General features: G+C 35.4%; 8 protein-coding genes across 8 annotated transcripts, besides 2 other annotated features; 5 read left to right on the top strand and 3 right to left on the bottom strand.

The window, feature by feature from the left end:
* Nucleotides 1-7,534: part of a mobile genetic element that runs on past the window's edge.
* TVAGG3_0789060 (uncharacterized protein) lies at nucleotides 790-1,282 on the bottom strand (the record flags this gene model as incomplete). The annotated part of the gene is made up of 1 exon (XM_051246762.1): nucleotides 790-1,282. A coding segment is annotated over one exon (493 nt), but the record flags the coding sequence as incomplete, so codon positions are not given.
* On the bottom strand, nucleotides 1,753-2,302 carry TVAGG3_0789050 (organellar and viral DNA polymerase type B; the record flags this gene model as incomplete). Its single annotated transcript, XM_051246761.1, has 1 exon — nucleotides 1,753-2,302. A coding segment is annotated over one exon (550 nt), but the record flags the coding sequence as incomplete, so codon positions are not given.
* On the top strand, nucleotides 2,416-3,033 carry TVAGG3_0789040 (uncharacterized protein; the record flags this gene model as incomplete). The annotated part of the gene is made up of 1 exon (XM_051246760.1): nucleotides 2,416-3,033. A coding segment is annotated over one exon (618 nt), but the record flags the coding sequence as incomplete, so codon positions are not given.
* On the bottom strand, nucleotides 3,294-3,908 carry TVAGG3_0789030 (uncharacterized protein; the record flags this gene model as incomplete). The annotated part of the gene is made up of 1 exon (XM_051246759.1): nucleotides 3,294-3,908. One exon carries the CDS (start codon nucleotides 3,906-3,908, stop codon nucleotides 3,294-3,296), a length of 615 nt encoding a protein of 204 aa, XP_051082234.1.
* TVAGG3_0789020 (uncharacterized protein) lies at nucleotides 5,184-6,116 on the top strand (the record flags this gene model as incomplete). Its single annotated transcript, XM_051246758.1, has 1 exon — nucleotides 5,184-6,116. One exon carries the CDS (start codon nucleotides 5,184-5,186, stop codon nucleotides 6,114-6,116), a length of 933 nt encoding a protein of 310 aa, XP_051082233.1.
* Nucleotides 6,849-13,253: part of a mobile genetic element that runs on past the window's edge.
* TVAGG3_0789000 (protein of unknown function, DUF4106 family) lies at nucleotides 8,227-8,647 on the top strand (the record flags this gene model as incomplete). The annotated part of the gene is made up of 1 exon (XM_051246757.1): nucleotides 8,227-8,647. A coding segment is annotated over one exon (421 nt), but the record flags the coding sequence as incomplete, so codon positions are not given.
* On the top strand, nucleotides 8,710-10,769 carry TVAGG3_0788990 (protein of unknown function, DUF4106 family; the record flags this gene model as incomplete). The annotated part of the gene is made up of 1 exon (XM_051246756.1): nucleotides 8,710-10,769. A coding segment is annotated over one exon (2,060 nt), but the record flags the coding sequence as incomplete, so codon positions are not given.
* TVAGG3_0788980 (uncharacterized protein) lies at nucleotides 11,610-12,122 on the top strand (the record flags this gene model as incomplete). Its single annotated transcript, XM_051246755.1, has 1 exon — nucleotides 11,610-12,122. A coding segment is annotated over one exon (513 nt), but the record flags the coding sequence as incomplete, so codon positions are not given.

The raw sequence follows: 13,253 nt of genomic DNA, 5'->3' as shown, positions 1-13,253 counted from the left end.
TTCCTTCAATACTTTCTATACCAACAGTTGTGAAGAAATCATGTGTATGGTTCTTATCTGCTTTCTTATCTAACATTGCTGGTAGTTCATGTGTTTCAAAGTTTCTGACATGACCTTCAATGTTCATACATTTACTATTTAAGGAGTTTAGTGTATCTTTTACGCTTGTACTTGGATTCTCTAAAGGTGCACTTGAACCAAGGGTATAGTTCAATATTATGTCGTCTGCTCTAACAGTAGTGAAGGATTTATGTGTATGGTTCTTGTCGGCTTTACTGTCTAAAGAAGTTTGAAGTTCATTTATATCGGAGATGTTGTGTTTATGAGATTTCAAAACTTTGTTCATTGCTTCGAGTTCAACTTTGTCAGCTTTACTTTTAATAGCATCTTCAAACGTTATTTTTGACTTAACTCTCAAAGTAAATCTTGGTTCAACTAATACACCGTTAACATTGAAAGTAGAGGCATAAATTTCACCGGTATAACCAAATGCTTCTGGTGCTTTAGCTACATCATACTGTACAGTACAGCTTATGTCATAACCTTTAGCACGAATGTATTTATATCTTCTTTCATTAACATTTTTTGTCTTCGCTTCATCACTTCGTGTTAAATATCCATGGTAGTCCGTTATAATCTGTTCGTCTGAAGTTATATAATGAACGTGGTTTTTATCTGCTTTTTCGGCTAATTTCTCATTAACATCATTCACTTCTAATTCAACTCTTCCGCCAGAACTCTTATTATCATTAATCTTTTTCATTAATTCGGTAATTACGTCATAAAGACTATATTCTGTTTTCGGTTTTGTAAATAATGAGTCAAAATTTCTTTTCATCATTACATCGCTGACATTAATGATATCACCAATTCCTTTTTCATTTATTCTCTTCATTAATTCTGCAATAATGACGAATATATAATCTGTTAATTTATTCTCTTCATCGAGGGTTATAGAATGTTTTGAAATTGAATCATTAACTCCTCTAAATAAATCAATAACTTCAGGATACACGTTTTTAATGTCTCGAATAACCCGACCAGTATCCTGTTGTTCATGTTCTTCGTTCCCGTCGTTACGTGGTTTTATATCTCTAACCATCATCAACGCAGCCATAACCGGAGGGTTTGTTGCTATCTGTTCGAAAATCCGTCCGTTATGTACGGTATATCTAAATAATTTCTTTGTGTTTGTTAAAACATTTGAAACAAGTCTTTTAAAACCATCTACAAAATTTCCTGTTTCACCTAATGTTCTTGCAGCATTTACAAGCTCACCCATTCCCGCTTTTGACCCCAAAAACGTCCATATTGCATTTATTTCACTCTGTATAGTTGTCCATTCAGCGAAACTAACACCCGCATTCGCTAAGCTGAAAATGAAATTCAGTGGATCGAACTTAATTCCACCTTCTTTTTCAATTTCAACGAACTCACTAACATGAGATTTTAAATATTCTTTCGTTAAAATTGTTTTCCCCGATGTTATGTCATTAACGAAACTATCACCGTCAAAAGTTAACGAATTCAATTTCGTCGTTGATGCTTTTATTTCATACACCGCTTTATCGATAGTTTTTGGCTCACCTTCTTTAGAAGCATATGAAACATTAATGAATGAATTATATGTATTCGTGAATGAGTTAAAATCAATGATTTTCATTAATGACGCCTTTAATGATTCATTAACTGTTGAATCCCTTAAAGTAATTAATGAACTGTCATTTATGAAAGGTACACTGCAAACCGTCGAGTTTGGATCAAATGCTGTAGTTGGTGCAGGAATATTAATGATATAAGTCATTAAATCATTAAGTGACGTAAATAATGTTGTCGTTTTTGATTTAATTTCTTTAGCATCTGTTATATATGGTAATTTTATTTCTGTAGTTTCTGAATTAAAGATATTCGCTAAAATGTTTTGTAAACTGTTTTGAACAGCAGTATAAACCGTTGAATCCGGAACTCTTACGATTTCACCGTCCTTAATAAAAGGCATTGCACATGGTGTAGTGCTTGGGTCAAATCTTTCGGGATTATAATTCAACATATATTCTAATGCTTCATATACAGACTTATATACTGTTGTGTCGTTCTTCATGACAACTTCACCATTTACAATGAATGGCATTGTACATGGAGTTAAAATAGGGTCAAACTTTTCATAGTCCTTCCATGTTATGTATTTCTCGGTATTTCCATCACTGATAACAATATATTTGTCAGTAAGTGTGAGAGAGTATTGACCAAAATATAAACGTTTAGCTCTGTCAGCTTCATACGCATATGCAGCTATACTCATATTTTAATGAGAATAAAATGTTGTTCTATTTGCAAAGTACAGACCCAAACGAATACGGGACAGTAAAGCTACAAACAAACTTAGGTCTACAGAATGAGCCACTTGCATTCAGAATGGTTGACTTCAATACTATCGCTTCATTCGTTATAACAGATGAAACAGATTTCATGGAGCTTGAAATAGATGGAAAGAAGCACGAAATAAGATTTCACAATAATGTAGAATATAAGATGGAAACATTAGCTGGAGTGTTAAATGCTCTCATAAATACTACAATAAACAAGGATAACGAAGAAAACTTAATGAATGTTAAACTTATTGCAGGAGTTTTGAAGTTCAGTTATGCGAAGGAGTTTAAGATACCAAGAATGAGTCATAGAGTACAACTTCTTTTGGGAGCATACCATATGACATTTCCTTTGAAAAGTGTTGACAAAACGATTGAGATGAAATCTGTTCCATACGTATGTTATGGTAATTGTTTGTACATTGAGTCAAAAATAGCTAATGTCACAGGTATTTCAGGAGTTAATAGTAAAGGTTCAGTAGAATATAAATCCTTCTGTTATGCAGTCAATTCAATGTTCATTCCAAACGTTCCTGTCATAGCAACTCATTTAGGTAAATGGGTTCGCATTAGTCCTCATAATTTGAAAGACATGCAATTCAGACTTGTTGACTTTCAAGGAGAGCCTGTAGAACTGAAGGCACCAGTGCGAATGACTGTTGAAGTTGACTTTTTAGAAAAATATTAAATGCAACAGCTTACAAGAGAACTCAGAGCTAAAAATATAAAGTATGAATGTTATGTATTAGGTCATGAACTTTGGTTGTTGCTGTTTGATGAAACAAATGAGTTAGTTATGTCAGTCAAGAGAACAGAAAAATATTGTGTTAGTGAAAACTGCACCAAGTCAATAAGATTAGGTTTGCATTATGAAGATGAGTTCGATACTGTTGAAGAAGTTTTGGATAGATACTATAAGTTGCTTTAATTTACTAAAACATATTTCAAACAAAGTTTATATTCTGTTGAAAGTTTTGTATACTCGTTCGAATATCTATACTTAAACTCAACTCCTGTAGTTCCTGGTGTTTCAATGATGCGGATGTTACCTATTTTCATGAATATTGGCGTTTGACCACAGCATTCGATTTCAGGGTCGAGATAGTCAATGACGCATTGTTTCCCTGTTATTCGTGATATAACATTTTCAAGGTCCTCCTTTGTTAGAATTATTTGGTTCTTGCTTATAAGATTTACCAAAAGCTTCTTATCGTCTTTGAGTAAAATTGTTTGGTATAACTGAAGAAGGTAATGGTCTACGTTATCTGAAGGATTTGTTTGAACATTTGTGTAAGGGTTGTCGTTGGCTTCTCTTGAAAGAATTTGGTCCAGTGGTGGATACTCTAACTTAACATCTGATGTAGCGTTAGCGTTTGAAGCTGTGTTTAAATTCACGGATTTCAGCTCTGGTTCTTTTTCTTTCAAACACTCTGAACTATAGTTCTTTATGACAATATTGTTTGTCGTTCGTGAGTCAACATTTGATGTTGGTTCAATTGGAACATTAACGGCACCAGCTAAGATGGATTTGCTTCTCATTTCATATAGAATAAAAACCTTTTATATGTATGAAATGAACAATATACTCGACAAGGGTTTGAATGTAAAGCTAACGAATGAAAATATTGTTGAATTCACTGAGACAGGAGCTGTGTATAAAGATGTAGAATTACTGAACAAAAGAGCAAAGGGAAGAAGCAGGAATATGAACAAAGGGTGGAAGCCTATAAAAATTTATGTCAATGATGGCTCAGGAGGTTCAAACATAAAGTATGCAGAAAGTTATAGCGTTTATGCTCTCAAAGGTGAAAAGCCTTCATTTAAGAACAGCTATTCTAACGCATATCCTCAAAAGCTAACGGATGGGGAAGTGGATGATATGAATGACAGCAAAAATATTAACAGAAATGGCGACAGAGATGCATGGAATTTGTTTACCATCAGTCAATTGAAGGTTAAACTTTAAAACAATGTTGGTCGTTCCCATGGAATATTTTTGACTTTAATGGTATTAGTCATGATATGAATCTCAAGGTATGAACGAGGAGAGATGAGAGACTTATATGCTTCCCAAATTTCTTCAAAAGGTAATGTTATACCTGACTGTTTCCAAATGAGTTCAATATCATAACGTGAGAAACCTTGAAAGATAACGAAGTCAGTTATGAGACGTTTTATGTTTAAAGCAAGGAAACGCCATGTTTGCATAAGTATTGCTACAGTTAAATGGTAATGTCTGACTTTAGTTATGATGTTAGCTAATGGTGAGTCAGGCTTTGACACTAAACCTTTTCCGGCGAAGTCGTCACAAACGAGCAGAGTATTTGAAGGATACTTTTTGAAGGGGTATTTTGAAAGTTTTGACAGAATGTAGTTTGTCAGTCGTTTCATATCGTAAACTCCTGAGTACTGACGTAAGTGGTGTTTGTCAATAATTCTTTCCATCTCTTCTGAAGTCTTTTGCATTCCTGACTGTATAAATTCAACGATGGCATAATATTTCCTCTTACGTCGAATGTAACGTTGAAGAAATTCAATGAGTTCACTGTCTGGAACTTTAACGACAGAGGCTTGAACTTTTGACATAAATGTTTTCGCTGTTGAATCCATAGAGTCTGAAGTTGCTGATATAATGATTTGGTCATAGTAGAGTCGTTTCCTAAACGCTCTGTTATGAGTATATGACGAATGAGGTTAAATGTCTTACCTGAACCCATCTTTCCACAATAGAAATAAACACCATTTGAACAGAACTCATAGTCCTTACTGAAAGGAAGAATGAGAGAAGAGTTAAGTTTGTCTGTAGTTTCATTCATGTCTTCATCTACATCATGTATTAAATGCTTCATTTTATCTCCATTAAAAATGCAAGTCAGAAATATTCAGAACATAGCACCGAGTCTAACTGACAAGAGTATAAAGATATACTATGAACATGTTATGATGAAACCAACCAAAATTCAAGAAAGTCAGTATACTTATGAATATCCAAGACACTGGGTAGAGTATGTAGGAGGTGAGAAAGCTATTGAAATCAGACAGGTTCGAAGTATTCCAGCAGGAAGAACAATATTATTGAAGAACTTTAATGTTTTGAGATATAATGATGAAACAAAGAAGCAAGATAGTTTCCCTGTTGCTGTGTATGTGAACCTAGACACAGGAGATGACATGAAAGTTTTTAATACAAAGCTTCAAACGGTAGTGAGAGAACAACTGACTGCGGAAGGACATCCATTACCTTCAGAAGTTACCATAGCATATAATTTTGAAACAAACTCAATAGATTTTAAAGTCGTCTCTGCAAAGAAGTCAGGATTTACATTTAATGAAGCAGATGTATATTCGAATGAAAACTTCAAAGCTATTGCATGGTTAGATAATGACGATTGCTTTAAGAAAATATTTAAATTCAGTGACTCAAAGATGTCAATAGATGACCTTCGTGGAATGTTACCATCGACGTTTACAGTTGAAGGCTCAGCAGGATTGCTTACAAGATTGTCAATTGGTGGCGTTTGGTCTCGTGAGAACATTGTTATAAAATCCAGTATAAGTGAATTTGCTGAAGAATCTATATTATGTCTTTCAAACTACATGTATTCGCCACCGAAGCATTATAGTATAACAAACTTTGTCAGTAAGTTTAACATAAGACTTGTCGAACCTTCTTCAATGAAAGATGTTGTGCTACCTAAAGATGGAAAGGATGGACTCATTATTGAGATGATTTTAATTGCATATTAAATGAGCTTGTTCATGAAAGTCATTCATGATGAAATAACTGTTGTAGAAGATGTTAGCAATTGTTCAGACATTTTGAAGCGAATAGATGAGATAAGAAAGAAGTTAGATAGACCGCAAAGCGGTGAGGGCGAAGCCCGTGAGAACTCTTATGTTTCATTGACTTTCTCCAGTAACGAGAACTTTTATGAGATAATATTGAAGAGAGATGATTTTAATATGGTGTAAATGGTAGCTTGGGCAGCTTTAGGCGCAATGGGAACAAAAGCATTAGCATTTGGAGCAAAAGCACTTGGAGCTTATGATGCAGTAAATAAAATGAGTGGAGGAAGAGTTTCAAAGACATTAGATGCAAATAAAGGGAAGATTGGAGGCTGGGTTGCAAAGAAGTTAAGATTAAATAAAATAGGGCTCATAAATAAAGCATCCAATTTGGTTGCGACTGAGTCAGAAAATGCTTTAGGAAAGGATGATGAGTTTGCAAAACACGCAAAAGACTTTAATGACCAGATGAAAGGTGAAACAATGCATTTAAATAGAGTCGATGGAACTAAAGAAAATGTTTCTTCTCCACCAGTAGTTCTTCCGTATGGTCCCTATGGAATGTATGGAAACCCTTACGAAAGACCATTTGACCCATTGACTGGTGGAAGTAACTGGTATCATTACGGACGAAGAAGAAAGACAGTCAAGTTGGAGACAGACGTGAAGAAAGCAACTAAAAAGAAACCAAGGAAGAGAGTTATAAAGCAATGAATTCAACAGGGTGAAAAAACAGGTGAAAAAAGAGGTGAGATCTCACCACTTCACCTAAATTTAAATGGATGTTTTCATACGTGTGAGGGTGGTGATATCATTTATTTTTATTTTATTTTTTAGTTTACTGAAAATTTTTATTTGGATGTAAATGACAGAACAAAAGCAACTCATTCGAATTCCACAGTATAACAAACATACATTTAAACATTTATTCTTCCTTCCTGAGCATAACATGTTCTTTCAAATACATCCGAGACCAGTTGACTTTTCATTGACTGTGTATAAAGATAGAAATAGTTATATCATTAAACCATACGATGACGAAGGTAAGTTATGTAAATTGTACGTTAAGAAGTTAGAGAAAGTTTATGGCTTCAAGTATGACTACAATAGGGTTAACACTGATGATGAAGATATTGAGGAAAATTTATGAGAACATTAGTGAAGTCGTTAGTGAGAACGATAGTGAGAACGTTTATTTTTACATTAGTGAGTTCGTTAGTGAAGTGAAGTGGTTGGCGGCTTTGTAAATATTTAAGGTTAAGTTAGTTTTTGCGTTCATGTTGTAAACTATACGTTAACGGTTTTGTAAAGTGTCAAATTCACAAGTATTGAGTAAAGTGGAACGCAGTGCCACCATACCCAAGACTTGTATACTAACTAGGAATTACTACATACATAGTCGAACTGAACTTGATATTTTGAAATTTAAATTATTTATCAAAATTAAAATTTAACTTGAAATTTATAATTATTTAGTCATATTTTGCATAATTCAAAAAAAAAAAAAAGGTAGTGGGGCTTCCAGGCACTTCGTGCCTTCTAGCCCATAAGAAATTTTTCCCAAGACCCAAGAGGAGGACCGAACCCCAGCCGACCAGCCGTTGACTTTTTTGTCAAGACTTCTTCGTAAATGTTTTGTCAAACATGAACGTAAATGTTTTGTCAAACATGAACGTAAATGTTTTGTCAAGACTTCTTCATCGTAATGAGCGTAAATGACCCAAAAATATAATTTAGGTGAAGAGGTGAGATCTCACCTCTTTTCTCACCTGTTTTCTCACCTCATGAATTTTCATGAATTTTCATGATTTCATCGTAAATGTTTTGTCAAGACTTCTTCGTAAATGTTTTGTCGAAACTTCATCGTAAATGTTTTGTCAAGACTTCTTCGTAAATGTTTTGTCATGATTTCTTCGTAATGAGCGTAAATGACCCAAAAATATAATTTAGGTGAAGAGGTGAGATGTCACCTCTTTTCTCACCTGTTTTCTCACCTCATGAATTTTCATGATTTCTTCGTAAATGTTTTGTCGAAACTTCTTCATCGTAAATGTTTTTAACTTCACTTAAAATGCCACGTAAGCTACGTAAGAATATACGTAAGAGGAAGGGAGCATTGAAACATCCAATAGTAAAACTAACACCACAACAACAGTTGCAACAACAAATGCTGAATGACCCCACTATGTTGCAACAAATGTCAAGCAATCCTATGCTTTTAAACCGAGTTATTGGTGCACAGAGTGGAGGTTTAAGAGCGGCACTTTTAGCGAAAATGGCAGGCTATGGTGGAGCTGCAGACGGAACAGCCTATAACCCTCAAAGTCAAATGAATTTGAGTTCACTCAAAAATCAAATAACAGATGTCAAAAAGTCAAACATAGACATACAGAAGCAAATAAGTGAAAACGAAAAGAAACTAGAATATGACAGACACACAAAGAAACTCAATGAGTTAAACGTAGAGAAAAAGAAGAAAGAAGAACAACTGAAAGAACTAAGTACAGAGGAATATGCGAAAAAAGTGTCAGAAAAAGCAGCAGAAGTAGCAAAAATGGAACAAGATGTCATAAATTTGAAAAACCATACTACTCAATATAAAGTACTGAAAGATGAAGAAATAAAACAAAAAGCCCTGAAGACATATATGGATAGCAATGAGTATAAAAAAGAAGTTGAAGCAAATGTAAAGGCAGAAAAACTTTTACAGTTGCAAAACCAAACCGTACAGTATGAAAACTTAGCACAAGAAAGTAAAAATAACGACGCAGCCATGCAAAAGGCAATGAAAAGCGCAGAATATATAAAAGCTAATAATGACTGGTTAGATGCCCAAGCCAACGCTAAAGCAGCCCAACTTATAGGGTCAATAAGGACAAAAATACAAGCGGATGAAGACAGTTCAAATGAAGCTTTAATGAATGCTGACTTTAAGAACGCCTTCGAAGCTCTTCATAGTAAGGTGAAACTAGTGAACGACTTCTCATCTGGAAAGAAACTGAAGTCTGAAGGTTTCGACAAAGAGTTAAGAGAAGTAGCACAAAATATGACGAAAATAACAGATGCAGCAACGAGACAGGCAGTTCAAAGTGCCTATGACTCCGTTAGAGCAACTGTTGTGGAAAGTCAAGAAAAAGAGTTACAACAGACCAAAACAGACCTAGTAAATGCTTTCTTAAGAACGAAAAGTCAGGTAGGACATTATGCTGCAGATGGAACATATGTGCCAGCTGGTGGAACTTATATACCAGCTGGTGGAACTTATATACTAGCTAGTGGAACTTATATACCACCAAACCCTCCAAGAGAAGCACTTGCACCAGGACTACCTAAAACATTTACATCGTCACATGGACACAGACACAGGCATGCACCAAAACCAGCACAACAACAACAACCAGCACAACAACAACCAACACAACAACCAACAGTTCAAAATCCAGCACAACAACAACCAGCACAGCAACCAACAGTTCAAAACCCTGCACAACAACAACCTCCACAACCAGAGCAAGGACATAAAAGAAGTAGAGAACAAGGAAACCAAGAATTCTTAAAAATGCTGAAGGAAGAGTATGGTTACCCAGATACTCTTGACTTTAGTGACAGATATAAAGAAGCTATTAGAAAGTTCAAGGAAGGAAATACTGACCCGAACCTATTTAGCTTTATGGCTCAGCACCAAATTGGATATAATCTCAAACCTGGAAAATACAAGCTCGCTAAGGGATATGATTTAATAGCATATCATCCAAATGACATGAACGAATTTACTCCGAGATATTTGGTGTCAGAGCTAAATGACAATTCAACTCTCTTCATGAAACGCGTAAAAAATAGAGACGGAACGAAAGAAGAAAGGCTTATGAATGCGGATGACTTAAATAGGGAATTTGTTAAAAACCGTCTCGGAATATATGAAATGCCAGCAGATGAGGTACAAGAAACTCAACAGGAAGAAGTTCAGATACAACCAGACATGGAAGAAATAGTTCAGCAACAACAGCTAGAAGAGCCTGAAGGAAACGAACAAGTCCCTCCTTTGGAAACTAACTTCACAGAACTAGATGAAGATTTGGAACAGCCGAAAAATCTTGACCCTCAACAAGAGTATGCGGAGAATATGGAATCTTTCCAAGAGTCTAAAAAAAATTCGGCTGACATAGTAGAAGGATATCGAAAAATGTTCGCCGACATACAAAAGACTCCAACACCAGATGAAAATATTCAGCATAGAATGGAAGTACTGAAAGAAAATGTACACAAATACAACAACCCTTTTTACTTACGAGCATTTAACGTTCAATCTTTGGATGAACTCGGTGAAAATAAAAGGTTAAATTTCAACAAAACATATAGAAATGAAACATTGTTTAAAGTTCATTCAGAACCTAACCAAGATGGAAACAAACCTACTTTTGTTTCTGCAGACTATGGAACTACAATGAGATGGGGTCATAAAGCTAATCCAGATAGGTGGTTCATAAACTTACAACCACAATTCCAAGAAGTTGTAGACGCAATGGAAGTGAATGGTGAACCAGATATAGCAGGTATTTTCAGCGCGGCTTTAATGCCATTGAAAGATATGAAAAATGCAGATATTTTGGACCAGTATGAAATGAACATGGCTGATGGAAATATAACACCTGACGTTCTAGAACATTTATCTCAAAGAACTACACAGAACCATAGAGATGGTATATTTGGTGAAGAGTTTAGAAAGAAAGTTAGGGACAGAGAAGGAAGAGAACCTATTGTACATGACCTTGCAAACGAAAGTTTACAAAATGTCATAAAAACTTACTTTTCAGACAATGAACCGAGAAGGGATGAATATTTAAGAAAACTCAAATGGACAGTACCAAATGAAATGTTAGTATTGAAAAACATGTTCCTTGACAAAATAAAACCAACTACAGAAATAAATGACGAAAGACTGAAAGATTGGGTAAAAGCTTTCCCATTCACAAAAGATATTGTTGGTAACATGGAAAGAAAACCAGAATGGCTACAAAAACATATATTTGGAAACGAGCTTATTCCATATGGACAAGCTCTGTTTGAAGAGCTTGAACCGCAAACTCAGGAAAGAGTCATGCAAACAATACGCGAAGACTCAAATACAAACTATGACAAACTCTTTCTAGGATATAGGTTACCTGAGATGGGCGACCAGAGCCCAAAGGCAAAAAGGACATGGGAAATTTACAACATACTAGGTGAACATGAGGCAAAGATGCAACAACTTGAAGCAGAGGGCAAGTTACCAAAGCGACACCAAAGAAGAAGAGTTGTAGAAAGTAGTGAAGAAGTAACTTCATCTAGTGAAAGTAGTGGCAATGAAGGAAAAAGAAGAGTTAAAAACTCAGTCAGGAAGAAAGTAAAGCTTGTGCCAAGTGGGTTTTATTATGACACATAAATCCAACTATTCTATATTTTTACCCATATGAAATGTACGCCGCTCAGAATATTACGCCAACAGTTTTGGATGCCATGAACGGAAATGTTTCTGAATGGTATAACGAATGCGACAATGCCATTAGAAGGTCAGAAATAGTTCCTGGAACTTACGAATATACAACTGCTGTTTCTTATGGAAACGTAGGTGAGTTTGGAGAAGGTTCTTCAACAGCAGTAGATATTGCATGCGACAGGTTTCATATTATTTCTATTGACAACTCTTTCTTATACGTGGAACAAGACATTGAAATAAAACCTTCTGCCAAGTTGTCTGACAAGAAAGGTTGCAATGGAATTTTCTATGTCGGATACCAATATGCTCCAGAAGTTTTCATGGGATATAAGATATATTCTAACTCTGACTTAGTTCAAACAGTAACATGGGCAAACTATGAATGGTTCGCTTTGAGAAACTCAGTACAACCACAAGCTAGAGAACAAACAGACCAGTATGCAACTATTGAGAAAATAAGAAGACTTGACCCTAACGTTCCAGGAGTTTATGTTAACCTTTCTGGACAAACTGCAGCAGCAGTAACCAAAGTAAAACTGAAACTTAGAGTTCCTTTGTCATCTTTCCTCATCTTCAGGTTTTTAAGATACTTGCCAAACTGGGCAGGAAAAATTTCTATCGAACTTACTCCAAGCAAAAATAACTTAGTCATTGCACCAACACAAGACCCATTCAGCATTACTGTAGCTGGAACTGGTGGAGCCAAGTTCTGTGACTTTTGCAAAGATAAGGTTGACTTAGACTTTGGTTTCTCAAACCTCAACACTGAAGTAAACTATTATTTCAATGCTGCTGGAACTGCTTGGGACCCAGTTAAGTTCACATGCGAAAAATTTGAATGCAAGAGAATAGAAAGCAGACTTGCAGTCTATATGTTGGACCCAGATATTTCAAATGCTTTAGCTGCCAAATATATTGCAGTTCCACTTATGTTCCCTATACACCAAATATCTGTCAAAGACTTTGCAGGTGAAGTTGGAAACCAAAGTGCTGACCCAGGTGCAAGAACGATATTGCTTTAACAACTGCAATGAAACATGCAGATACTATGTTTGTACTGTTCAGACGAACTATAAATGACTATTCTTGTTTCTACAACCCTGGTATTAAATATCATATAAACATAGATGGCAAATATTATCCAAGAGAAGAATATTCTACAGTTAGGATATGAGGTCATATACAACTTGACATTAGATGCTATGAACTTTAACAACAACTTCACAACAACCATTAACCCTGAAATGCAAAGTTCTATTATGCCATATGTGAAAGTATGGACTCATACAGGAAGTCAAAAAACTCAATATACAAATGGAGACCGTTCAAACTTTTGGCTTGGCATTCCATTTGCTGACTCAGAAGACTTTATGGGTGGTATTTCAAACTGTTGTACAGTTCAAATACAATATACTGGTGACAGAGACGGGCCTGATGAATTGAAAGCAAAGAAGTTTACAAAACCAATAGCACTTTTCACGGAAGATGCTCTTTTGAAGATTCGTTCGATGAAACCTGCTGGGGCTCCTCAGATTGGTATAACGACAGCTTCCATCGAGCAGATTTTGGCAGCAGGTCAGTAAGTTGTTCTTGAACTGACTTCTCTCCGTCAAATATTGACA

Source organism: Trichomonas vaginalis, chromosome VI (assembly GCF_026262505.1).
Source record: "Trichomonas vaginalis G3 chromosome VI, whole genome shotgun sequence".
Lineage (NCBI taxonomy): Eukaryota > Parabasalia > Trichomonadida > Trichomonadidae > Trichomonas > Trichomonas vaginalis.
Note: the sequence above shows the minus strand (reverse complement) of the source record. Positions and strands in the feature narration are given on the sequence as shown.